At 44.3% G+C, this 27,914-nt stretch overlaps 1 protein-coding gene across 1 annotated transcript; it reads right to left on the reverse strand.

The window, feature by feature from the left end:
* Positions 1 to 8,587: 8,587 nt before the first annotated feature.
* On the reverse strand, positions 8,588 to 19,610 carry smad6a (SMAD family member 6a). The gene is made up of 4 exons (XM_062549391.1): positions 17,983 to 19,610; positions 17,337 to 17,393; positions 16,947 to 17,018; positions 8,588 to 9,571 (listed from the first exon to the last, which is right to left on the reverse strand). The coding sequence occupies exons 1-4, from the start codon at positions 18,764 to 18,766 to the stop codon at positions 9,030 to 9,032; spliced, it is 1,455 nt and encodes a 484-aa protein (XP_062405375.1). The 5' UTR covers positions 18,767 to 19,610; the 3' UTR covers positions 8,588 to 9,029.
* Between the last annotated feature and the right edge of the window lie 8,304 nt (positions 19,611 to 27,914).

Below are 27,914 nucleotides of genomic sequence, written 5' to 3' on the forward strand. Positions count from 1 at the left end.
TCATAAAAAATGTGCAATGGTCCAGAGCTGTAATTGTAAAATATTTGTATGAAAGCTTGAAGAACACAGTAGGGGTAAATTCAGTTTTAATACCATTCAATTCCTGATAGAGCGTAATGAAGCAATGTGCACTGATCCTGACAGCTTTGACTCTGCTACCCCCTGTGGCTTTAGGGAGAACTACATCACACACATTATTTGCCATGGTAATGAAGTAGGCGGCCAATGGCACAACAGCATCCTCAATGGAGATGTCAAGTGGCAAAGATTCAAATTTTAGATATGCTTCTGAATGATGATAGCACAAGTCACCATGCATTCAACACACTTCATGAAGTTTGTGAAATTTCCACTCCTGTCAAATACCCTTTTTGATAAATGACATTATCTGACACTTAAAGGGGACATATTATGCAAAACTCACTTTTTGCGGGCCTTTGTGTTCATATTTAGGCCTCTACTGTTCTTATAAACACTCCAAGCGTGAAAAAAACCCATCCATCCGTTTTCTGTAGATCAGTAGAAAGACTTCAAGAATAGTATGCTGCTGTGAGCCATTTGGATTGCTCCCTTATTCTGATGTAATACTAAGGGAATTTGCATAGACCAACCCTAGCACCAGGGTCTAACGTGGTTGGATGCCGGCTCCGTTTGTAGTCATTTTCACCTGTGAAACGAGCAGCGTAATCAATACACGCAGCCGGAGGCGTGGCCAGCCCAGAGACGGCTCAATTTGGGAGAGACCAATTCTAACCTCGTTTAAAAAGAGGTATAATATGTCCCCTTTAAAAAGAATTCCATTGCACCGATTTATGGAAACTACCATCTAAACTGTGGTTATCCAATGACATAGGGCCACTGTTTTTTTTTTTTCAGCATTAGAAATCTCTTTGATTTTTCCATTCAAAGAGAAACCCTCTATTATGTCACAAATCTACTTTTGCTTTCATGTCATGTGTCACATGGCTGCTATGGCTTAGAGTTCATATTCACTTATTCTTCACAAACCCCTTTTGAGCTGCTGTGCCCCGGTAAATAAGTGAAGGTTTTTAACTAGCTCCTGTTTCCTATTTGTCAGCAAAGCATTATTATCATTAGATTGGACTGTGGCCCCAGTAGAGTTTTGGGGCTAATGACGCTCTTGGTTGAGTACAGTACTTTATCACAGACTTTCTTGACGACTTCATTTTCACCACAAGGTGGCAGCAAACCTTCATCATTCACTGTCACTGGGATTCATGGTATTCCTTGTGGCATGCACTTCTGTTCAAAAGGTCTTCTCCCCACTGAGCAACATTTCAACACTCTCAAATACATTCATCAAAGGACACCAAGCCACCTTTATAGAGACTTCAGTCTGATTGAGATATGTTCAATAAATCATTGAGAAAGTAGCCTATATGTATCTCTCTCTCTCTCACACACACACACACACACACACACACACACACATAAATATGTATGTAGCCCATATATATATGTGTGTGTGTGTGTGTGTGTGTGTGTGTGTATCATATGATTATGAAATATATCACATTGTCTTTAGCTCTCTAAGCAAATATAAAATTATTTGAGCCTTTTGCAATTGCAGCTCAACTTTCAAGATGTTAAATGAAGACATCCATCCAGAGTATGAGCTAGCATCTAATAGTAAACAATACATATATATGATAAACAAACAAACAAAAAAAATGTTTTTAGATTCAGAAAGACATTTTTGGGCACAAATGTCAGAGTTAAAATGTGACAACTAAAACTAAAACAGTGCATCATATCTAGAGCATATCTATATCTATAGTATATCTATTGAGTGGTCCATCTTTAATCCCATCATGCTGAACATCTACAGTATGACACAGTTAATGCATTTCAGCAGATCTAGAATTGCGTTAAAATACACGGCGTAATAAAGAGAGCAGCTGGAGAATCCCAGCCGCATGGTTAGGTAGTCCTTAAAATACCCACATCTTTTGTCATCGTTCATGCTTAATTTCCATTTCTCTTCATCGATCATGCTTGTGTGGACAGGACAGACAAAGGAAGGTAAACATCTGTTGTACTGGGTATCAGGTTAAGGCATCAAGAGAGTTGTGTGTGTGTGTGTGTGTGTGTGTGTGTCTACTTATGTATGTATGTGTGTGTGTGTGTGTGTGTGTGTGTGTGTGTGTGTGAGAGAGAGAGAGAGAGAGTGTGTGTGTGTGTGTGTGTGTGTGTGTGTGTGTGTGTGTGTGTGTGTGTGTGTGTGTGTTTAGGACCAACAAGCTTGTTTAGCTGACCCCAGTGTAAGCGGACCTCATGACAGAATGTCTGGCTGCTTGTCTATGCCCGGTCCACACTGGAGCCAGACCGTCTGTCGGCCCCCAGCTTTGCTTGCTTGGAACTGCTGAGAACATCCGATCCCCTTCGAGAGGCCAGGGGGAGTGGAGGCAGGGGAGGGTGGGGTGTGGTGGTAGGGCTGGGAGGGGGGAGGGGGGGGAGGGAACACCCACTGCTGCACACCTTCCTTCTTATCTCTTAGTTTTCCGCTGCTCATTCAGTAGCTCTCAAAGCCGCCTGCTTCTCTTCTGGCAAAGCTGGCCTCAGCTAAGCTCATTCGCCCACCGCACGGTACGTGTGCACATGAGAATTAACCCAAGAGCGCTCAGAACTTAGAACAAGATGCCGATATTCTAGCCCTAGTTTTTGTCGCAGTTACTGTGAGCTGGGGAGAGAGGGGTGAGGAAATGGGAGTCTGTGTACTTCCTAAAAAATGGGAAGCATTTATGTTATCCACAAAGGATTAAGCAAGTGGATGACATACATAAGATTGAATACAATTGGCAAAATACCTCAGTAACATTTGAAATGGAAACATTAGAGCAAAGAGAGAGAGAAAGAGAGAGAGAGAAAGCGAGAGAGAGAGAGAGGGAAAGAGATAAGGTGCCAACTGACACTCCTCATAAGCTTCTCTTGACTAGAAGTGTTTCAAACATTGTGCATGACATCAGGTAGTAGATGCCAGTAGGCTAGAGCCCATTAGCTCTCTCTGTTCCCCTGTAGGCTGTGTTCCGTTAATTAGAGAAAAGCAGTGGCGTCTCCCTGCACCTGAGCATTCTCTGTGCATTCTGTCACCTGCGTGGAGAGGGTCAACCAGCCAAGTCAAACCTCTCTCCACATTGCCAGACAGTCCAAGTGGAATGCATTATTTAAGAAGGTGTAAGTACAAAACTAGATTGCAAGGCCATTTTCAGCCAATTACCAAATGGAGTCTGCTAGCTTAATTTGAGCCTCAGACAGTTTTAGAGTGGAGATCCGCTTCCACATTTTTCAATGCGTCCCAGAAGTGAAATATGCAGCCACCACGATCCTGGGGTTTTGTGAAAGCCCTCATCAAGTGGACGCTGAGGAAATGCACGTCGTTTTTGTTATCCAGCCAATCCCCTGCTACTGCTTCATCGGAAGGGACGAAAATACAACAGAACTGGCATGCTGGTAGTCTAGTCGACGGCTCAGAATTCCATAGAGATTCCGTAGATTTCTTCACTACTGTGCAAATGAGCAGGATATAATTCCAAATCAGAAGCTGGCAAACCCCACCAGTGTCTTCACAGCTGCCTCACACACTCAGAGTTACAGATGTCCATGTTTAAACAGCTCTCAAAACAGAGCAATAATGACGCGTAAATGATGGTTTCCCCCCCCTGATTGAGAGGCCAAATAGGGAAACCGTGTGTGACGCCTGTGTTTGTTGTAGTAACACTGGAATGGAGTCACTAATGTTTCAAAATGACTTTCATTAGTGGTGGAATGAGACCCCCTCTGGCAACAGAGAGAGACATCTACTGCCGGACCTCTCTTTCTCTCTCTCTCTCTCTCTCTCTCTCTCTCTCTCTCTCTCTCTCTCTCTCTCTCTCTCTCTCTCTCTCTTTTAGGAGTCAAACAGTGGTCGGTCTGGACACACACACACACACACACACACACACACACACAAACATATACTGAACAGAAGTGCAATGCACAGTGTAGGTATAAGGTAAGGTAAGGTTATGGTAGGCTACATCTTGGTACTGTCCTTGTAATGTGACACTGTGTCCTAGATGTTTATGATTGGAACACATATACTGTAATATATTAGCCCATGCACTTATCAGGCTCATTTTGTCCCTTTGATGCACTAACGCATTGACAAAGTGGCTCATGATTTTCCACATAACTCTTGACCTCTTCAACTCTCTAACAAAGATTGTATAACATAACTCTTGAGTTCTTGACCTAATGTACTTGTAACTCCAAATCCATTGTTTGGATATTTACATAACATACTGAACATGTGTACTCGATTTGTGTCACTTCAATCATTGACTTATTTCAGTGTTCCTTTCAGTTTCAAAATTATGTCACTCACACAACTGTGTAAGTTTGAAGTTCCTTTGAAAACTACCTTACCCAATCACTTAAGACTCCGCCATGCCTGATTTTCACATCTATACTCTTAAAACCAATGTGTTGAAAACAACACAACTTGTGTTGTTTTTTACATATCTCTGTGTCGAGATATAGGGAAAACACAGTTTGTGCTGTTTCCTTTTTTATTTGGTACACAATATATGCTGACATTATTAACATTTTGTCAACAACACAACTTGCATTGTTTTTTGTGGGGGGTTTTTTTGGTGTTTTTGTTTTTAACACATCTCTGTGTCCAGATAGGGACAACACGTTCGTTTTAGGAGTTTACAAATAATTAAAACACTCCTTGCATTGGTGGAGTGCAATGCATATAGCATAATGGCACAGCACGCCACTGACTGAATACCGCCCAAGACATCTAGTAACTCCAAATAGACTTGCCAATTTGCAATTCATCAAGAGTTTTATCCACATCTCCACAAACACACACACACACACACACACACACACACACACACACACACACACACAAACGCGCGCACGCACACACACACACACACACACACACACATACACACACACACACACACACACACACACACACACACACACACACACACAAACACACAAAACAGCCATGCTACTGTTGTCTTGGCTCCACTGCAGAGGATTCCTTCCCTTCAGATTTCAACACTCTTAAATGCTGTTTTCAAACAGACGCTTTCTTTTAACTGTAAAATCCAAACATTTAATATATCATGTCTGTCTCAGCCCAAGGTAATGCGGCCTGGCTCCAAGCTGAAAGCTCTCTATCTCATCTCTCTCTCTCTAGCCCGGGGCTCATTCTTGGCAGTGATTCTTGTCCATGTTAACTTCTCTTTTAGCACACTTAACACATCACATTTAGTCAGGCTGCAGCTGGTCAAACCTGTCATGACATGAGAGAGACCGTGTGCAAGTACCTTTCAGGGAGGAATCCATGGGAACTGAGCCATTTTATTCTCAGTAGAAGCAGCGGAGGCCCCCCGTAAATGCACTTCACTAGACAGTGTACTGACACATCAGCCTCCTGTTACTGAAGAGCCGTAGTCGTTTTATTGCTATTAATGTCAGTTTATAAAGGACATGTCCAAATAGCGTCATAATAATGTCATAATAGTGGGTTCATGTGGAATATCTAATTCGGTCATTTGAATGCCAAGCTACAGTAAAGAGCTTGATCAGTGTCAACAGGGTAACTTTAGACACACATAGTACGCATGGGACCAAGTTTCTCAGTATTTGTTGGTTATATGTAGTTGGTCGTGGTTTTGTTTTGTTTGGTCAGTAGCTGCTATGGGGTATAACATACAGTATTTGTGTTATGCAAACAAGCATCCCTCCAACACTAATTGTGTAGCCATCAACACAAAAATATAAATGTACATGAATCTAAACAAAAAAAAAGGTCTGTGAACTGTGTACAAAACCTAACAAGTGCAAGCTGGAAAGCATAAAAGGTAAGAGCCTCCACAATGTGAGTGAAGTATTTTTCAGACTGTTTAGTTTGAAATAGCCAGCAACTCTCATACCACTCTGCTTATAAGTAATGTGTATTGACTCTATGAGTAGCACTTCTTGGTGCACAAACATGTCCTTCTCGTTCTGTACCTTGATGGTTTTCCTTGTTTGGAAGTGGTTTTGGATAAAAGCGCCGGCTAAACCTGAACATAAATGTAATGGGAACACGCCCGTACGGAAGTGGAGCGGTGTTTAAATTAGAAGCCTTTGAAGCCCTCTAATGTTGCTGCATGGTTGCTGTTCTTTGTGTAAATAAATTCCAAACAAACTCACACGCTCACACTGAGGTCAATATTCACCCTGGGCATACGTACCTCTCCCGCTCCTCTGGAATGTTAAGCCTGACCACTGGGGTTGTTAGAGAGAGAGGGAGAGGTAAGAGCTTGAGAGAGAGAGAGAGAGGGAGGGAGAGGGAGAGGTAAGAGCTTGAGAGAGAGAGAGGGAGGGAGAGGGAGAGGTAAGAGCTTGAGAGAGAGAGTTAGAGTTAGAGGGAGAGGGAGAGGTAAGAGCTTGAGAGAGAGAGTTAGAGTTAGAGGGAGAAGGAGAGGTAAGAGCTTGAGAGAGAGAGAGAGAGTTAGAGGGGCTAGAGGTAAGAGCTTGTCCTGTGCCTGTGTCCTGAGAGGGGAGGAGGAGGGTTGAGCAGCAGCAGCAGAGGAGAGGAGAGGTGGGCAGGGAGCCACACATCCATGATGCAGATAGCAGCATATCAGCCGTCCGCTGGGGAACTTCAACACACGTCAGCCTGTGAGCCAGAATTCGCCCGCTTGCCAAAGCTTCTCGGTCCAAAGCCTCTCTTCTACAAGCCTAGTAACCTCAATTGCTCAAACATATTTATGCAACTGAAAATACTGTTTTCACAGGAAAGTTGATTGCAGCATGCGCAGTGATGCCCAGCATCAGTCCAAAGTACATGTCAGTGAGAACTCAGACAAACCATGCACATTAAGAGAAATTGGAGGATCCTTTTGCAGCCGAAGGGTTCAGCCATAGGGTAGGATGCAATCATCAATGTGTTACAGTACTTTCAACTCCCTAAGCAGCAATTCCAAGCTTAACATATTATTTTATGACATTCTGGTGACCTCACTTACCTGTATCAAGGCTAAACCATTGGACAACTACCCTGGCCTGGATGGTATATTACACAGTATACTGTACATAAAATGTTGAGATATTCATCATTATTTGGGTGGATCATGTTTCTGTAGAAGACCCACGCAAGGGCATTTTGGATAATCTGTGGCATACAAGTAAAAAAAAAAAAAACATTAACCCTTGAAATGTAAACTCTACCTTTCTGACATACTGTAGAACAGAACTGAGACCATTTAGCGATATGCAATCAGTCTCTCTCTTCAAAGAATGCAAATGCATCTTTCCTTTGCCTTACTTCCACACACACTAAAGTCGGAGTTACGAAAGTATGCTTGTGGCTGAAGTTTCATCGCCTGGTTGGGGTTAATTGGATGAGGAATGCTTTTGTGATTCAAGGGAAGAGAGAAAAAAAAACTGTTCTTGGCGCGGTTTCAAGGGGAGAAAGTGGGCTGTATTTTGGCTTGGTTCTGCTGAAAGAGAAGACTGTGCTCACCCAGTCGCAGTGTCTCAGTTTAATTACTCCAGCGGCTGACAGACATGGTGCTTAAAGAAACAAAACAAGGACAGCGGACAGAGCGAAATGGGACTGGGAGTCCATGCCACAGGGATATTTCAGGAAGATGTTTATAGATCATAAATGTATGTGTTTGCTGTATTTTAAAAGTTCAGAGTAAGCATATGCCAAGAAACATAATAGATTGCAGATGATATGTCCACAACTAAAAGCCAACCAATGCCATGTTTGGGTTTGATGGTGTCTTTGCTTTGGTTCAGTTAACATCAAGTGGATCTTACATGAAAATAGAGAAAGCCTGTTACTATGGAGAACGGAGGACTCTAAATGAGTTTAAAATCTGTCCTCCATTTCCGAAATGACAATGAGTATTTTTCATGGTGACTTCACAGAGCTATGTTCTGAGTCCAGCCAAATAAAAAACAGCCAGGCTCTCTCTGCACCACCGTTTACGCCACTGCCAGTCATGATGAAAGTATGGACTCTTCTTTGGCATGCCTGGATGCTTTCTCTTACCATTTCACAGAGAAATCAAAAAGCTCTTCTCCCGCTAACATCATTACTGGAGAGGTACCAGCGACAAGGCACGGCTGTTTTAACGTCTCTTGTAAAGAGATGTTTCAGCTCAGTGGCACAGACATGGAGACCATGTTTAACAAACTATTTCCATGGTGGTAGTAGAACGTTCGTGAAACAAAGCCTGCGTGTGGAGCTGAGAGGGGGGAAAAGAACCACTAACCATAGATAATGTGCATGTGGCTTAGCCAGGCTTGTTTTAAAAGAGACGAGGTGGGGCCTGGGAGACGGCTGAATGAGCAGATGAAGCCACTCGGCCATGTCACTGCTCTCCAATGGACAGACTGGCGGCTCCATGTTTTCTTTGACTTCAACATAGGGGAGTACGCCGTGAAAGGCAGGGATGACTTGGAACTCCAGATGATCGGTTTTTTTTTAGCGATTTCAGCGTTGCATGCAGTTATTCTCGAACAAGATTATGAACTTGTCTAATGAAGTGACAACACATGAAGATGCAATCTTATATGAATACTTTATTATCAATGTGTGAATGGCCTTAGCTTTTTTGTCTGGGCATTGATAGTATACAAAAACTATACACCAAAACCAGGTTTTATCTTCGTTTTCTTTTGAGTGACTTCTCAAAATGGCATTGAGAGACTCTATATATGTAAAATATAGAGAATCAAAAGTGCATTATCCGGTTTCTCTTAACTTCATCCGTATACGCATTGCACCATACATAAATAATCACGTTTTGTAAAAATGACTCATTATTTACAAGTGTAATATATTTCTCATAATACATACATATATATACATATATGTATACATATATATACATATATACATACACATATACATATACATATATATATATACACATATATATATAATATAAAACTTTATATTAAATCTAGGTAGATTACATTTCGGATAGTGTTATGGTTGTTTGCTATCTGTTGTTAAGGAGGATCTCAAGCCAACATGGGCAGGAAGTGATGAACTGTCGAGAGTAGCAGGGTCCCCAGCCTTTAGCGAAGCTGATGCGCACGCTGTTGGGGTCGTACGGCCCGTCCAGGTGCTCGGGCTCCTCCGCGCGCCGCAGGTGGCACGACTTGTCGTAGTCGAACACCTTGATGGAGTAGCCCGGCATGACCTTGCGCACCACCAGGCTCCGGCCGCCGTGGGGAATGTCCAGCGTGGGCGAGTTGACGAAGATGGGGTGCTGGCTGCGGTTGTAGGCCCACACGCCGTCCGGCTCCTTGCTGAGCAGGATGCCGTAGCCGATCTTGCCGCGCGTGCGCTGCACCGAGCTGCTGCGCTGCTCCAGGCCCAGCTGGCCCAGGCAGAAGCCCGTGCCCTGAGGTAGGTCGTAGAAGATGCTGAGCGAGTGCTCGTCCACTGTGTAGAGGCGGCCCACGCGCGTGCGGTTCTCCCAGTAGGCCACGCTGCACCAGTGGCTCTGCTTCAGGGGGTCCGGCGACGTGCTGCTGTCTGCAAACACACAGCCAAAACACATTCAAACGGTCAGTCAGACATCACCAATCAATCGGCCTTTTCCAAAACACATTTAAACAGTCAGACATCATCAATCAATCGGCATTTTCCAAACACATTTAAACAGTCAGACATTATCAATCGATCGATCAGCCGTTTCTGGTACAAATGTTAGCGCTCTGCAACAGTTCAGAACTGGCCACTGAGCAGAGGAGCTAAATAGTACCCAGGTTCATCAAGGGCCTTCTCTGGATGTGCTTATTACTACCTCCGCCAAGGAGATTATGCTTTCATCTGGGTTGGTTTGTTTGTCTGTCTGTTTGTTTGTTCACAGGATAACTCAAAAAGTTATGGATGGATTTGGATGAAATTTTCAGGGACGGTCTCTGAAATGACCCAAGGAAGAATTTTGGGAGTGATCCGTATCACTGTCTGGATTCAGCAGGCGGTTATGTTTTCACTTGGTTTGGAGAGGTTTGCGCTCACTGAGTGCTTTATAGAACGGACTCCTTAGCTCTACCCCCTATTAAGGCTATCTAAAAAAAGGCGTAATCTGCAATATAGAAGATGGTGAGATGTTGCTAGGATAACTATAGATACAGTAGAACTGCTCATTCCACTCCATGTCCATGTTTTTGTCTATTTACTTCCTAAAATATACGCACAACAAACAACCAAAAACAGGTATCCCTAAAGCAAGCCCATCAAAGAGCCACACAGCTACACAGGGTGAATGTTTCTTGGAGATCCTTCAGGGATTCGATACTGAAGGGGCATGAGGCCCCTCGAAAGGGGGAGAGGAGGAAAAAAGAAAAAAAAAAAGCAAGAAATCTGTCATCTCTGCCGTCAACACCCCCAGCTCCCCTCCCAGCATTCCAGTGGGGTGAGCGGGCCAGTTGGGGGTCCCCCTCTCCCCTCGGCTGGCCCTCCCTCCGCAAGCTGCAGGCCGGCATTCAGCTCCCTGACAACTTAGTGCGCGCCCGCGACCCCACGACCCTCCTGCCTTCATGCTATCAGCTCTGATTAACTCGTACACAGAGTGATGCCATTATTTTGCTTCAGAGCGTCTATTGACACAGAGGATTTAAAGGCTGGGCCTGTGGCCCCATTCCACTCATTCCCAAACCGCTCCGGGGCTAAATGACCTCCTATTAACAAGCTCCTTTAAGGTAGAGCACACAGCAGATACACTTTCACATTGCTCCTCGCTAGCCTCACCGGGCCTTTAGCGCTCCTCAACAAGTCCACCATGATGCAACTGACCTTTCAGAGGAAACACGGGCACACACACACACACACACACACACACATATTCACTCAGAGTTAACGTTGTCTCAGGCCTCATTTGCCAGTTGTGAATATCCTTCCTCGGCTCCAAAGTGGCCTCGCATTATGAATCTCCAATGTCTCATTAGTGCATTCTGCAAAACAGCTGTCTGACGGGAGCAGCACAGACTAGCTGAATGAATCAATGTGCATTGTTCACCAGAGATGAAAAATAGCATCCAACGCACTTTTCACAACGCACCTTCAGGACTACTTCTTGCATAGCCTACTTTTGATGATAAGTGTAGCTGGTGGGTAGGCTAAATGCTCTATAGATACTGTGTAAAAGTGTAATTATCAACATGCACCAATGGTGAAATTATGGGATGGTATCAGTACTGAATATATATATTTGCATATACATAAAATAACAATTTTGGCTATAGCCAGTGCTGGTACCGATATCTTTTTCTCTACTTGTTTATTTTGTGTTGTTGTAAGCTATAGTAGAGTTAGTAGAGTGGAAACAAAAACATTCATAACAAAATAACTGAACTATTTAACTACTCTAAGTCTTTCAGGCCTTCATGCCACAACCTAAAACAGAATTTATGCGACATAACAAATAAAATCAGCCTCTGTCATCAGTAAATGTCATCGAAGGTCAACATTGGCCAATGTCAACCCTACTTGTTATGGAGAAAGTTTGGTGGAATTACGTCTTAATATTGGTTCCACATTACCAGTTTACAATTTACTGTAAGAAGCAGTAAATCTGTGACAAAACACAGCCTTTCCAACGAATACTTGAGCTTTAAAAAGGTCCAACCACACACTCTACAAAGTTTTTAATTTTCAAATTTCACAGTGGGAGAGAATCCCCCACTTCCCTAAGCACCACAGAAGAGGAGGGGGGGTGGGGGGAGGGAGGGGGCACGTCTCTAATCCTGTGCCAGGGATTAGACTCTCCTCCACAGCCATTAGGCTCTTCTACCACACTGACAGAGAGAGAGAGGGTAGGGGGGGAAAGGGAGCGAGGGAGAGACAAACAGAGAAAGGGAGGGAGAGAGAGAGAAAGAGAAAAAAAGAGAGGGAGAGAGAGCGGGAGAGAGAGGGAGAGAAAGAGAGAGAGAGAGAGAGAGAGAGAGAGAAAGAAAGAGAAAGAGAGACAGAGGGAGAGGGAGAGGGAGCGGGAGGGACAGAAAGAGAAAGAGGGAGAGAGAAAGAAAGAAAGACAGAGAGAAAGAGAAAGAGAGACAGAGACAGAGGGAAAGGGAGAGAGAGAGAGAGAGAGAGAGAGAGAGAGAGGCCGGGGGAGTGTTTGTAAGGATGCCAAAGAGACGTGAATTCAACTTCTGACTCAGCCATAATAAACTTAGAGATTCTATTATTTATGCCTGTGGAGAGAGTTGTTTCGTGTTATTAGCACTTTACGGTATTCCAAAAATGTGAAATCCAAACTACCACAAAAAGAGTCTCTGTATCTGCCCTTCGACTAGCCTCTTTATAGGGCAATGAGGAAATATTCATGTTTCCTTTGAACAGAAACAACTGAACATCAAACAAACTAGCAGCACAACAGAGACATAACACTGGTGTCTATAAACAAGGCTTAATCCAATTTACTAACTGGCAGCAATATTTCATGTTGCTAATATAACATAGTACTAGACCACAAAGAATGCTTATGGTTAATTCTTCCCTATTAAAAAGTCCGCTGGACTCCTACTTCTTGATTGAAGAAGAACAACAATGAAAAATGAAAGGATTCTGTCACAATACGCTCCATGAAAGATTTGTCTCTAGTTACCCAACTCCCTATGATGAAGCGCCTGTGATGAAAACCTATCTATTGGTCGATCCCAACATCAGACAGAAGGGAAATAGGTTGTGTCAGGATTATACGAGCCGAATCCTTCATTCCCATCACAACACAGCACAGCCAAATGGTCCCACCCTGCAACCCAACACGGAATGCCACAGCTTCCTCAAAACAAAAAAGTGCCATGCATGGGGGTAAACTCTATCCCAACAGACACTTTAAAGTCATTGCTTAAAACACACACACACACAAACACACACACACACAGAGACACACACACAAAGGAAACAATTTCCAACAATCAATAGAGTCATTCCCAATCAACATCTGCAAAGAATCTTTAGGTTAAACAGAATGGCAGGATTTCATTAGGCTAATTGCATGCGTTCCGAGGCACTAAACGCAAGAGGAAAAGCCGCAGTCAGTCCTGTAATTCAAACCTTATTTTAACCCACCGGAGCCTGGCAACAGAGACAGCAGAGCCGGAGCCACAGGCCGAGGCTGGCAGGACGAGAGAGAGAGAGAGAGAGAGAGAGAGAGAGAGAGAGAGGAGGAGGAGAGAGAGAGATACAGCGAGAGAGAGAGAGAGAGACAGAGAGAGAGCAGAGAGAGAGAGAGGGAGGGAGAGACAGAGAGAGACAGAGAGGAGTAAACAGACAGTATGGGACACACCAGAACAAGACTTTTCGTAATTGTCCTGGTGTCCCAGAGCCATCTCCTGCTACATGTAGAGAGGAGGAGAGAGGAGGGCACTTCACAAACTCGCCATTGTTGGCTCACAATCGGATTTGTAGCGAGTAGTACTCAAAGCTCTAAACGTGGCGGAACAGCTCTGGAGGGTGAGGGTCTGATCTGCAATCTTAACATCGCTGGGGCGACGAAAGGCATGAAGGCAAAGGCTACAATGGTTACGATACAAAAATACAGTTAACGCTATGAAATATGGTGAGGGCAGTTAAGCTGACACTGACCACCAGACTACATGAGGCTCGAACAGAGAAGTCAGACACAGTAGAGCGCCCAGATTTGACAAGCTGAGAACCCTGCTGATGAACTACAGACTATGTGGTTTCCTCCGATCCAAGCTCAATATTTGCATTACAACGCTGAGTGAAGCACACAGGACACCACAGCACTGACGAACACACATTCTAAACTATAGCAAAGCCACCACCCTACAGGCCTGTAGCCCTCAGCACTCAAGCGAGCTCAGGCCTGTAGTCTGTCTGGATGGCAGAATCGGACAGTCCTTATCACCTCAGTGTGTAGCCTTGGCCACAGGCATGTAAAGACGGACAGTCAGGCATTCTGTTCCTTTTTAATTGCCCCCTCACTGCCCCAGGTTTGGTGTGGTGACCCTGTGCCCTGCAGTGATGAGAGCTCTTAGAGACGTACAACAGGCTGGCGTACGATGGCACAGAGCATGCCATGGAGCCGGCGTTGCCGTGACTCCTGCCCACTGACCCGACGGAGGGGCACCCCATTTAGCATGCCGTTCCGAATATTCCTTCAACTCCAGAAAAAGCTGCTCTTAAGAAATGTCTCCGTAGCTAACCTCAAAGAGAGCAGGGATGCATTTCTGGCTCATAACAGCACTAGGAACATCAAGTAGTTACAGCACAACATTCAGGAAGACCTAAAACAGATTTTCTGATAGTTTTGGCCATTTTACCTGACCACTACCTCATTTGACTGTGAAACACGGTGGCGTGTATGTGCGAGGGAATGTCCTGCTTGCCCCTGTCAGTCTGAGCGACACGTAAACGAGGAAAACAACACCCAGGTCCCAGAGCGCCCCGCTTGAGATGCGGAGACCACGCAGGGCATTCCTGGCCGGCGCGCCGCCATCAAAGGGCCGATTCATTGACTCCCGCCGCTTCCAAAGGAGACAGGTTTTTCAAACAGGATGTTTGTTTGAGGCCTCACTTCCCCAAAATAAACAACCCCTAAAGCAGCCTGGTTCCTAGAGGCAGCCGTCGCACTCACATCATGTCTATACTATGCACTCGGAGGAAACAAAACGCACCAATAATGGGATCCAACCCATGTGATTTCAACTGTAGGCAGAGCTAAATCCGACTAGCTTCCCCCCCCCCCCCTCTTCTTTTTTTAAGACTTGCGATTCATAATTTTTCCAGTGTGACAGATTTTGGCAGGAGCGCTGGGTTTTATAACACCCTGAGGTTCCAGTGGGTCTCGTCCAAATGTTTGATAGGCAGCAATCCTTTATGAGCGTGTAGGAAACTAAGGAGCGCTACCGGTGCTACAACCGTTGCGTGCGTAAGGTAGAAGGGAGGGACAACTTCAAAACATGCAAGACGTTTATTCCAGTAAAGAATATGGAGGTCTCACAAATGACCTCAAACTCTTGTCACCTTCTATTTCTCAGCACTCGTGACCTCTCAACTGCACAGCTAGCCTCACAACCATTAGAGATAACTACCATAGTTTCAACAAGGTTTTTCTTTCATATTGGTTTTGGAATATCAACATGTCATGTGACCACAGTGTTGGCAAGACCGAGTAAAATTACAAACCCATAAAATCTTGATAACAAGATACAACCGTACCTTGCTGGCAGGTTACCAGATTATTACAGGTAACCTAGACAACATGGACACTTAATATCAGTACAGTGCAGTTATAGCTCCAGCAAAGCCTGCCTAACTGCTGCACGTGTGCAAGACGAAGATCCACTTCAGTCTCCTAAATAATAAAGCCATTACATGTTTACAGACCTGCGGTTGCACCTTCACATTAAAGCGTACGCAGCCAAAATGGATAATACACTTGGCATATCCACATACTCAATAAATCACAGGCTCTATAATAGACGGTGTCATACTGTTATAGAGTATTTGTACCGCAAAACATCACTGCAGCAGTCAAAAGGTCTGATACCTTCATCATGTTTGCAGCACTCAGAACCAGAGATCCTTATACTTTGAGAAGAGCACTAGATCTGACTCTCTCAGTCTACTTGCTAGCCATGCAGGGTGCACGACATCAGGAAGCTATCCCAGTACAGGTCACTGATCTATAAAGAATAACTGGATAGCGCATCTACCTCATAAACCTGAAGGCTGAAGCCTCAGTGCGGCGGCCATATTGGGACCACTTGCCAGTCGAACGCACTGATCTATAAAGAACACTGGATAGCACATCTACGTCATAAACCTGAAGCCTCGGCGCGGCGGGACATTGGGACCACTCGGGCCGGTTCCATTGGCTTCATTGTTGATGGGGCGGCAACAATGGGATAGTCTATCCAGTTATTCTTCATAGATCAGTGGTACAGGTGCATAAGTGGACGTCGCTTCACTATCCCCCTCAGCACAGGACTGTCCAGCATCCTGGCAGGACACTTCAGAGGTCGGGGCGTAAACACTAATGGTTCCTGTGACACTTCAGTGGAGTGCTTCCTGTCCTCCAGACACCACTTGCATGTCAGCACAGTCTAACATTGCGTCCTTCTGCACGAGTTTGGTCTGAGATGCTCTACGAGTCACAAACAAAGTCTTGACAGGAAGACTACAGATAATTGGTCTTTTAACTCAAAGAGAATTTTAATGAAAGAGATTAAAAAAGAGAAGAAAATATATTTCCACCACAAAACCTGCTACTAATAATCTAACGCAGTGTTTATTTCATGGGTTCTTTCTCTTTTTTGTCTGTACATCCACTTCAATATAGCAACACAATACAGTAATAATTAATGCAAATGATTTTGTCAACATACAGAGTATCATACACTAGGCTAACATCCTTAATGATAGAAGTATTTTTATCCACAGCATAATCATGTTATGCATAATCATCAATGTTAACGTTGAATTAACGTTAACATTAACGTTAACGTTTACCTTTATAGCATGCCCAAAACGTATGGTAACCCAGGGCAGCGAGGCTACAGAGCTTTCAGCGTTACTGTGCCCTGCTCTGAGCAGCAGAGTAGGTACGCTGGGACCAATTGCCATCATGCTCACAGATATGGGCAGGGGCATCTAAACCAAAGATCCTTCATCCTTTAACCCTCTCTGTCTAAACCTTCCTTGGTGAACCTGTCCTGAGCTTTATATACACCTAACCAGCCAGATAGTATTCGTGCTTTCCGAATTTGCATATCTAACCAATAAGTCCAACCATGGTTGTCAGCTGATACGAAATAGACTCATAACAAAACAGTCTAAAATATTCTCCTGAAAGCAGCTTTAGCAAGGATTAGTCCATGTGTGACGAGGATTCGCACAGAATATGTAACTGTTGTGTGTGTTGAACACTCACCTGAGTTGTCCCTGGGTTTCACAGGGTGGGTGGCCTCATTTTCAGTGTAGGACAAAAGTGGATCTGTCTGATCTGTAATGACAAAAAAAAGTCAGTGCCACTATGAAGAAACAATTCCGATACAGTATGTTTCATTACAGATCCAAAGTTAATTTCAGCATTCAGCCTTTATCTATAACAACGAAATAAAGCCTTGGAGAATACCAGCAGAATTGCACTCAGTCAAAAACATGACATGCTTTTCACAGTACAGGACCACATTACTGTAAGCTTTTTATTGAGAAATTCACTAAGTGTTCTTTATACTCTGTCAACACATGTCTGAGTAAGATTTCGGTGTATGGAAGCTAGCAGAGGAACTTTGAGGTGAGAGAGCGTTGGATGTCTTACCCAGTGGCTTGGGTTCTGCTGAAGGGGAGAGCCGTGAGTAGGGAGGGGGAGGTGATTCTAACAATAACAAAAAAAGATATTAGACACATAGGCCTTCACCACTTGTTAGCAAGCATTAAAACAAGCACATACAAAAATGGTATTACACAGTTCTTTTCTGAGACAATCACAGAAGTAACCCCATTTTATCTATCATTCTTTATCATTCTATTATTTATAGCCTAGGCCATTCAATAAATCCATATATCCAAAGAAGCCCATGTATAATATGCAACTTTGTTGTTTGACCTAATTATTGAACATCACCCATTTATAGTGATATCCTGTATACAGATTATTTCTCCACATAAGGCTCCACAACAGTAGAGCCAACTAGGAAAGTAAGTATCTGTTAACAGAGCTTCTGTCCTTTGAATTTACAACCTGACAGCTGCCAGGAATGCTGTCAGTGGGTGAGGAGAGGCAGCAAGTTACTTCTTTATTCCACGGAGAGAGCGTTAAAAGCCTTGTCCCAGTATAGGCTACGGTTGCTATCTTACAGGGAATGATTAGATGATATACTTCACAGTAAAGTAATAGCCTGTGCCATTTGATGCACATATTTAACGCATCAAAACCAAAGAATATATTGTATGGCCACGCTTACCTGGTCCACACATGCGGCTGTAGTGGTAGGGGTTGCAGCACACCGATTGGTTCTCCAAACCCCAAAAACTCCGACACTGGCACAGTGGCTTGAGCTGGGTTGTGCGCTGCAGGTCGGGCCAGCGGTAGAGTTTGCTGAGCAGGTACTGTGGAGGCGCCGTCTGGCTTCCGATACGCAGCTCCGTCTGCGATGCCATCACGCAGTGGCTCAGCATTGCGCCTCGGGACTCCACGGCCTCCAGCAAAATATCCAGCGACTTTTCATTCAGTTTCTTTAGAAAAGCGTAAGTGGCCCGCTTGAGCTCTTGATCCACCGCTGCCCGTGTTTTTACGTCTCTCCTGTCCACGCTGACAGATTCGCGGAGACTACGGTTCCGCCATATCAGCTGACAAGGAATAATGTCTTTAGTCCTGGTCGACACTGGACTTCTAGGTCGACTGTGGTCCAGATCTTTAAACAAACAACAAGTAACCCCCCTACCATCGGTTCCTTGCGAAGACCTGGGGCATCCATGCTCAAGGACACACATAGTGTCACAATCATTGTCCAAAATGACACTCGCTTCCCTACTTTCTAGATTCCTGCTGTACACTCTCCCGGGGTTTGCAACCCTTGTCATCGGCATATATTCCGTTTTGGGTATTTTCTCTGGATTGTTGTCAAACGATTCATCCCGACCCCCTTCACTGCTTTTACTACAACTTCCATCTTCCCCATCCGTGTCTGGAATCAAACGGCTTCTCCAGAGTCGCCGTGCAAGACCTGAGCGTTTCGACCTGAACATACGACACTTTCTTCTATTTTTATGCGTCCTTTATGTTTGCTCACGATTCTTGCGACTGAAAATCGTGATATGGTCGTCGTGCCACATCAATATTCTGTAGCCTGAACGCCGTGCAGTGTAAGCACAGCCGGGGGCAGTATGTTTGTGGCCGAACCACAACATTAGCTAGAATGCAAGCTACAATTGTAGCTAACGTAATGTTGTATCAAAGAGGAGATTCTGTTACAGGAATTCCACGGAGCCTAACCTATAACTGAAGTGGTAGCCTACGACATGAACCTTTTGGGTCGCTTCGTAGCATTTACTGCTTGACTAGGCTACCAGGATATTGCGGTTGTCCATTTCAAAGTCGCAGTAGGCTATAGCTGTTTGGTTTTCAGATGGGTAGGCAAAAGAACGATAGAAAGAAATGATGAATGCAGAGGCTCACCAAAGACGTAGTATTCTTCTCGGTCGATAGCTTTGTTTAGATTTCTTTCCTTCTTCTTTGGACTTTGAACTGCTTCGGATCGCCTAACCTATTAGCGTATAAACTTCCCTCTGCGAAGAAATAATCAAACATAATTCATAATCCAGTCTTCGCGACAAACTAAACCAGCGATTTTGAACGCCTGAAGAAACAAGGTGACTCTCGTCGGATCCTTTGCGCTGTGCAATCTTAAAGGATATGCTACTATTCCATGATCAGGACTCGTAAATTAGGCTGGCATTCCTCGACCATTTCTTTCGTCGATTCCCCCTTTTTCTTCTTCAGATAGGCTACACACACATACATTCATACACACGGGGCCCCCGAGGAGAGCAACGGAGCCATTGGCTGATTCCCATCATGTGCTAGTCTAGACAGTTTGGCGGCTGGGAGCAGCACTGATTGTTGCGCAAACATGGTTTCGAGTTTCTTAACTCTTTAAGGCGTAATTTCCGCCCGGTTTGAGTTAACGCTTAAAAATGATAAATTTGTTTACTGTTTTGAAGGTGATTAGGTAATAGATTGTTGCATTGCATTATTCATCAAGATGTGGATATTCCTATAATTTCAACAGTAGCCTAGGTTGTTCCGCGTAATCAGAATGTTGATAGTAGGCCTATACTCTGGAGAATCGTCATAGCCTAAGTTGTTTAATCCATAATATAACATTATTTAATCATTACTTTCATGCTGATATAATTATGGTTTGGAGAATATGTGATAGTTACGTGCAATTACTTTGGGAGACCAATAAAACTGTTTGAGGGTAGGTGCATTATTTACGCCAAATATAGAGGGAGCGCTCTAGAATCTTTCATTTTCACCTTGCGGTTCTCGACCGTAGTGATCATCATTATTTACAATTCTCTCACTGATATTCTATTTTGGCAGGCGGACTTGCTGGTGCAAAAGTAGACTAAGCTTAAAAGTCAACCTGTCTTCTGTGCTAGCGTCTAGCATTTTAAAACTGTTTCGTTATAGCACTGTAAGTGCACCTTGTTGAAGTGTTACAGCAAGTTTTTCGTGTTCGCCTTCAGGGCATAAATACTCCTTTAAGTGGATGCGCCTCCGGCGGGATTTAAAGAGTTAATTTGTTTCCATGTGGAGTCAGAGAGTCGAGGCCACGCCCCTAATATATCAATTCGCCCAGAGTAACAGAAGTTCAGGAATGGGGGCCTCCAATTGGCTGTCAAGATGTCAAATCTTACTTCACTGAAGAGGACACAGCCCTGACATTAAACAAAATAGAGAAGACCGATGTCTTCAGGTTTACAACAATATCTGATCATTTACACAAACCCTCAAGACAAATAGAAATAGCTAAACTGGGTTTTTTTTTATGTCAAACTTTTTTCTTTTGAACTAATTAAACGACAACACCCATACATCCATCCATATACTGTATGCTAAATGACCTGAAATAAATGCATTAGTGTGTGATTCAAGAAATCTGTTGAGCATTCAAGCTCATTCAGGACGAGCAAAACTAAAGGCCCTTGGACAGTTAATTTGGCCAAATGTTTGAGCATTTTCTGCGAGGCAGTAGTGTTCTTTTACTTGTTATTCTGATGATTTTTTTTAATATAACTTTTCAATTTTAGTTTGTTCATAGAGGGAAATATGATAACTGATGCAGTGCTCGGGTTGGGGTACTAACAGAGCAGTTTCATTGACCCCTGAGAGGGAGGTCAACAATCTTCAGGCACACCTTGGCACATCCATCTTGCCCTGATGCATGTTATTCAGTAATACCCACTCCATGTACATCAACATAACACAGCCAGTCAGTGTCGTATCCTGGACATTTGGGTGAAGACACGGCCATTTTATAGTTGTCATAATCAATTTCTTTTTGCACGTGCACTTTCTTTGTTGTATAATTTGTTTCTCAGTCATTCCATATTTCATTTTTTTTTTTACTTTTTACTTTTAACTGTACTTTTGACTTGCATATTGTGTGAAGTATGTGTGAAACTTCAAAGGCCAGAGAGCTGAAATTCTTAAGAGAACGTAATGGCCTGGGCAAATGGGTCAGGTTTCTTCGCACGGATCAGGGGATGGAGATGGGGTAAGGTGGGGGGCAGTGGGGGGGCAGCGGAGGGTCACACTGGGCACCTGTTCCAAATATGCCCCCCAGAGTAACTCTATCAGATGCCAGGCCAGAAAACAAAAAACATTTGAATACTCTGTTGCTTGAGTGCCTCACTGTGTGCTGCCAACTGTGTGTGGATCATAAACTGTAATTAAGGTGTGGATGAGCAATTAACACATGAAGTATCAAGAAACTCAAGTGGCCATTTGCAGATAGACGCCCAACCAGCGCTTTTTTATCTCTGCCTTCGATTTCATGCACTTTAACATCAAGGTAATGTATACAGTGACTAAAAGTGCTTATTTTTAAAGAGAAACAGATTAATGTTATATTATTTCAGAAAACATGTTGGTCATGTTGAGTGTATACTGCTTCACTGGAAGTGATTATTAAGTCAAAGTCAAAGTCAAATTTATTTATATAGCACATTTTCACACACAACCGTCATTCAATGTGGTTTACACAGACGGAACAAACAAATAAAATGCAAATGGCCCAAAATGCAGACATAACAAACTAATATAATGCAAATACGAATTTATGACAGACAGAGACTTTCGAGCGTTGGGTATCAGATCTGGACTAGTTTTATATTATGCAATTGCCGGGGTGCACCCACATGTCTGTTTATGTGCGTCAGGAGGAGGAAGCCCCGCACAGCCTCACCAACATACGCTGGCACGCTATACCCCCTGGCACCCCTCCAGGTCCATTCACTGTGTGTGTGTGTGTGTGTGTGTGTGCGTGCGTGCGTGCGTGCGTGCGTACGTGCGTGCGTGCGTGCGTACGTGCGTGCGTGCGTGCGTGCGTGTGTGTGTTTGTGTGTGATAAATGTCTATCTGTCAATCCAAATAAAAAAGTAAACTGTGTGTGTGCGCGCACGTGCATGCGCTCACAATCCGAGCTGCAGATTAACACACAGGCAAACAAATATACAGTACACGTGTGTGTGTGTGTGTGTGTGTGTGTGTGTGTGTGTGTGAGTGTGTGTGTGTAATGTGCACATACTATCCAGTCAGGGAAATATAATGCAGGATCTGTTTTTCCTTTCCTGTAATGTATTTCACAACATTGCCATCGGTAAGTCTTGTTTACAGTATAGCCTGAGTAATCTTATTGCTTCATTGGGTAGAACTGCAACTGAGAACACAAGACAATAGACAGCGTATGGAGGATATTGTATCATAGTACAGATTTCATGTATCCTTTGATTTGGCTCAGGCAGACAGTCATCTATATTGCAGCGTCATTGTTTCTGCTCTGTGAGATTTCTTTGCAGAGTGTTTATTCCATGGGGTGAACAAAACAATCTCGAGACGTTTCTGCGGGACGTTCAATTCCTTGCGAAAGTTCTGCAGACACAGGAAGCATCACCACTCCAGCCATCTATCTCAACACAGGGCTGATAACTCGCAAGCCTGGCGTCAGTCTAATAACTGCCAAGGCTCCCATTTAAAACCAGCAGATAGTCTATCAGTCGAAGTTGTGCTTAGGAGACAGGGTGGCCGGCACCAAACCACCCCCCAAAATAGCTCCAGCCCAGGCCTTGGGCCCCTGTGGTCCTACTCCGAGGGGCCTGGCAATGTCCACCACAGGAATAGCCTGTCATCAGGTCCATTTCAGCTAATGGCTTGATGGGAAAGATGGCAGACATCTTAGTGCAGAAGTGATAGAGTGCTCTCAGGTCCTTCCCCTCACCCCCGTTGCTTCGGCCCGGCCAGTTAAGGAGCCTCTTCTGAAAAACAGCTGTGCAGGGTGTTGGAGAGCATGTATTCTTCGAGTGTCCTAGGGAGAGGTCATCTGTGCAGTCTTGGACCAGAGGAGCCTCAGCACAATCAGACCGATAGACATGTTTGTGTAGCGATTTCACCCACACATAGTTCTGCCACACCATCTCTCTCTGTCTCACTCTGTCTCTCTTTCTGTCTCACTCTGTTTTCTCCCCCATTTTACCATTCACTTTCCCTGATGTGGTCACTTCATTCCTCTCTTTCCAGCAGTTCAGTCTGCTTTCAAATCCTTTGCATCTGTAACTGGGAGTAGAGTCAGTTTCCAGTCTCTCTTTCTTAGAAAAAAAACATATTTCCCCCTCGTGCTATTCAGGCACAATTCACTTTTGGGGAGAGTCATCCATCATCGTTCCCTCAATTCTGAAAAAAAAGAAAATGTGGTGTAATGGAAGGCTCCCCAAAACACGAGCCGAGTTCTCGGAAGTAAACAATTAATCTCCATTTCCAGTCTTTGTCTAATGGACAGCATGCATTAGATTATGGGATGGCTGCATGGTGTAGTGGTTTAGGTAAACTATTATACAGGTAATCAGGGTTTTTTCTAGTCTTGTCCAAGATTCAAATGCCATCAGTTGAATATTTAATATGCACATATTGCATTGATCTACGATGATCCCTTACAATAAAAAATGTCATACATCAATTTGAAAGAGAAAAAAAATATGTCAAGATGGTTGCAATTTGTTGTACTTTTTTCTGAGCCATAATGAATATTCTGATGAATAAATTAAGAAACCACCGCAGCTTTTTCAAAATTCAATATTCATTTAGAAATACGAGTTGGAAGTATGTAAATGGCATAGCCCATGCACCGTCCATGACAGTCTTTATTCCCCTACTAAGTCCATGACAGTATTTATTCCACACATACTGTATATTTAAGTCCATGACAGTATTCACCACTATGTATCTTTAAGTCCATGACAGTATTTACCCCTACATATCTTTAAGTCCATGACAGTATCTACCCCTACATATCTTTAAGTCCATGACAGTATTCACCACTACAGTATGTATCTTTAAGTCCATGACAGTATTTACCCCTACATATCTTTAAGGGGTAATTTTGTGGGAAGGTACTCTATATGTTTATCATGGAGGTTGTGCTATGTTGATGAGGAAATTGAGAAACAAGCAGGCTGCCAGTGAGTCCCCGTCCGTCCGCTATTAACAAACAAATGAGCATATTGCCCTCACTTGTGCTTAAATTCTCTGTGTTTCTCCTTCAACTTAGCCAAGAATGAAAATAATGAATCCAGACAAGTCACATGAGACCATTAAGCCCACAATGCAATGCAAATTCAGTATTCATTTGTTTGTTAGTTTGTTTGTTTTCGAAAAAGAAAACACAGCTGAACAGCTAAAGATGCTTTCATGCCCTCTCTCTCATTACGCCGAGCAACATGTTTGTTTATAGGAAAATAAAGCCAGAGAGCCAGTGCAATCCAGAGAGATCCAGAGATGGCTCGGAGGCCCTGGCGGATGCAATCAATGGAATGCACTTTCTAAGGGAGACGTCTCTGGCTGCCGAGACGGAGACTAAGCAAAGATGACCGCACTAATGGTGGAGTAGGCAGCATAATCATGGCCCTCCATAAAATCATTGAGCAAGTTTATGTTCACAGTAGGAAACAGCGTCGGCTGCGTACAGGGATGACACTGAATCTTTTTGAGTCATTTTTAAATTGAGATGACAAGGCCCTGAGATGATTCATTGTGGAAGACGATTTGTCATAAAACTGCACAGTACACTGTGTTCGTACTGTAAAGGGAACTTTGCTTTACACATCATAAATGTTAACGCTTTATTTTCTGTTTTGTTTGTGGCTTATGTCATTGTGCCAGTTGGACAGACTGGGAAGGACAAAAGCTGTTTCATATAGGAGGATTCTCCTTGAGGCACTAAAGTGCTTGGGACCTTTCTCCACTTTATTTGTTTATTCATAAATAATCCTTTGTTTACACGCGCACCAGAAAGAGACAGAGAGAGAGAGAGAGAGAGAGAGAGAGAGAGAGAGAGAGAGAAAATTCAAGAAAATGAGGAAGGAAATTTGTCCAAAAGAAAGGAAAAGGAAAGGGACCCTCTTTGACAGAGAGCGTTCCTCGCTGTTCCTGATTACTGCCATGTCACAGAGCTTTTGGCGCCACCAGAGCTGGCCACAGACTGCCGGTCAAGGCAGACATGGGAGAGACAATGACTTTTTCTGAGAAAAGTTGGAATAATATCTGGAGTCTGGCAAGTTGCTTCATTTTTTAAATGTGCCATTTGTGGAGGACAAATGCTTTCCAAATGGGCTAAGAGTAGCTAATGAATTCAAATGCACAATTCCTCTCAAATGACATTCTGTTGCACTTGCATCATACCATAATGGTAACCGCCGTTTCCAAGGAACTGACCGAGATGCTTCTCCTTATTTCGGATGTTATTTACAAACTGCGAAAGGCGCAGGCTATTAAAAGACGTACAAATGAGTTCTAAACTGACTCAAGACTAGTTTGTCCTTTCAACAATTCCCCTCGCGTGCGTCCAGACAGCCATTGTGAGAGACATTTACGTCAGCACGCACAGCGCCTACATCTAATCTGCCCTGGTCTGCTCTGGAAGCCGCTGGGGAGGGGTGGCGGGGGCTGGGGGGGTTAGTCAAAATGAGAAGCTGGGAGTGGAGGGGCCGTGCGGGCTGGCTGCAGGGGAGACTGCGCGCTGAGCAAAATCAGCAGAGGAGATTTCAGACAGGAAGAGCATGGCGTCAGTACGGCCTAGAGATAAGAGCTTCCACTCCGAACACAAACAGAGCGCTCCCCGGCCCGCGGCCCAGCAAGCATCACACAACACAGTAGCCCCCCCTTCACTCTCTCTCTCTCTCTCTCTCTCTCTCTCTCTCTCTCTCTCTCACTCACTCACTCAGTACCTCACAGCTCTCCCCAGCGCAGCAGGCATCACACAACACAGTAGCCTCCCCCCTCTCTCTCTTTCACTACCTCAAAGCTCTCCCAGCCCGTGGCCTAGAAGACATCACACAACACAGTACCCCCCCCTCCCACACACACACACACACACACACACAGACACACACACTGCCTCAAGCCCAACAACATGACACAAAACACTGTTTTTCTAGTCATATTTCAGGACATGCTTGGCAAAGTCAGCAAAGAACAAATTTCATCAATTATAAAACATGTTAACGCGATTCTAACAAAGTTTCACTTTCAGAAAGTGAAAATTGCATTATACACATTTTGTGACCGATGAAAACCCCTTCACACACAAAAATCCTGTTATGAAAGTCATGAGGTTCGAGATGTTGTACCCAGTCGTGCCAGTTTCGCCAAACATGCCAAATGTTGGTCAGCATTCTCAGAAGTCAGCCGATGCGCTCAACAGAGACGCTTATCATGAAGCGTTCCTCAGCGTGGGTCAGCGGCTCCTGACATCCCACATTCTACTGTCTGCTGGAACGAGAGTCGGTATCCTCAGTCGGGGCAACTTGGCACAGTGTTCCAGGAGAAGAAAGGCGAATGTTGTTCTCTATCCAACCTTACATGCAGACCCAACCCCAGCACCAGCAGTGCTCTCAACTAATGTTACAGTATCTCCTCGCCATGTAGGCCTACACCTTCCTGAACATTCTGCTGTTAAACCGACAGCTAACTGGGAGAAGTGTTATGATTTAAAAGGTATTTGCACATTTCTCTGAGGGGGAAAGATTTAATGGCTATTTATGACTCATTAAATATCATTTGGCGATGGAATAATTAGTGTTTTCTTTTTGCTGGTGTTCTTGTGTTGAGCACAACGTAAATGAGTCATGACGCAAGCACTGGAGAAGTGAGCGAAAAGGCCGAGAGAGAGAGAGAGAGAGAGAGAGAGCGAGAGAGAGAAAGAGAGAGAGAGAGAGAGAGAGAGAGAGAGAGAGGGTTGTGTTTGTCTCGGCAGGAGCCAGGGTGACTTTCCTTTACAGATAAGGGAGCAGGAGGAAGGAAGGAATGAAGGAGCTTGGCAAAAGCCTTTAGGAAGGGCTTCGCTCAGCCTCAGGAAGGGCTGGCTGGGGTTGGCAGGGGAGCCTGCAGCAGCCTCATGCAGAACCAGGCTGTTTTCATAGCGTCGGGCGCCATGCAGAGCGCCGACAGCGTGGGCTTTGGAGGGCAAGGAGAGTGGCACAGGAGAGTGGCACAACGCCGCGCCGTGGATGGCCAACGCTGGTGCTGGCAGTGTGGCATTTGCCTCTCCACGGAGCTGGACTGGCAAGTAGTGGCCAGAGAAGTTGTGGGTTCAATTCCTGCCTTCCACCGTTGTGCCCTTCAGCAAGGCACTTCACTCCGAGTTGCTAAGAGGACACTGTAATATACTTGACATGTGTGAGTCGCTTTGGAAAAAGTGCCTAATAAATGTGTAGTGTCAAAATCGAGATATCTGAGCGCTCACAACATAATCTCAACTGCATGGAGTTGAACACACATTAGCATTACACAATCCTGAGCTGAAAACAGGATGGTCGAATGGGTGTTTACTCTCAGAACGAGTTTAGGAAATAGCACCCTGTTTGGGTCCAGCAGTTAGTGTATTGCTGCAACTTACAGTCGAGGGGAATACACCGCAATCCATCATTCTGTCCCTAGGATCTCAGTTCCTCTGACCACCTCTTCCTGGGGAGGTGGACAAAGAGCCCAGCTAACGTCCAGCGACCAGCGTATACAGTCTGACAGAGGAGGCCACAGCCAGGCTCAGCAGAGAGAGATACTCTTTATCTTCTTGTCCTGGCGCGGCCCTGCCAAAAACTGTGACTAGCTGAGATG

Source organism: Sardina pilchardus, chromosome 11, assembly GCF_963854185.1.
Source record: "Sardina pilchardus chromosome 11, fSarPil1.1, whole genome shotgun sequence".
Classification (NCBI taxonomy): Eukaryota; Metazoa; Chordata; class Actinopteri; order Clupeiformes; family Clupeidae; genus Sardina; species Sardina pilchardus.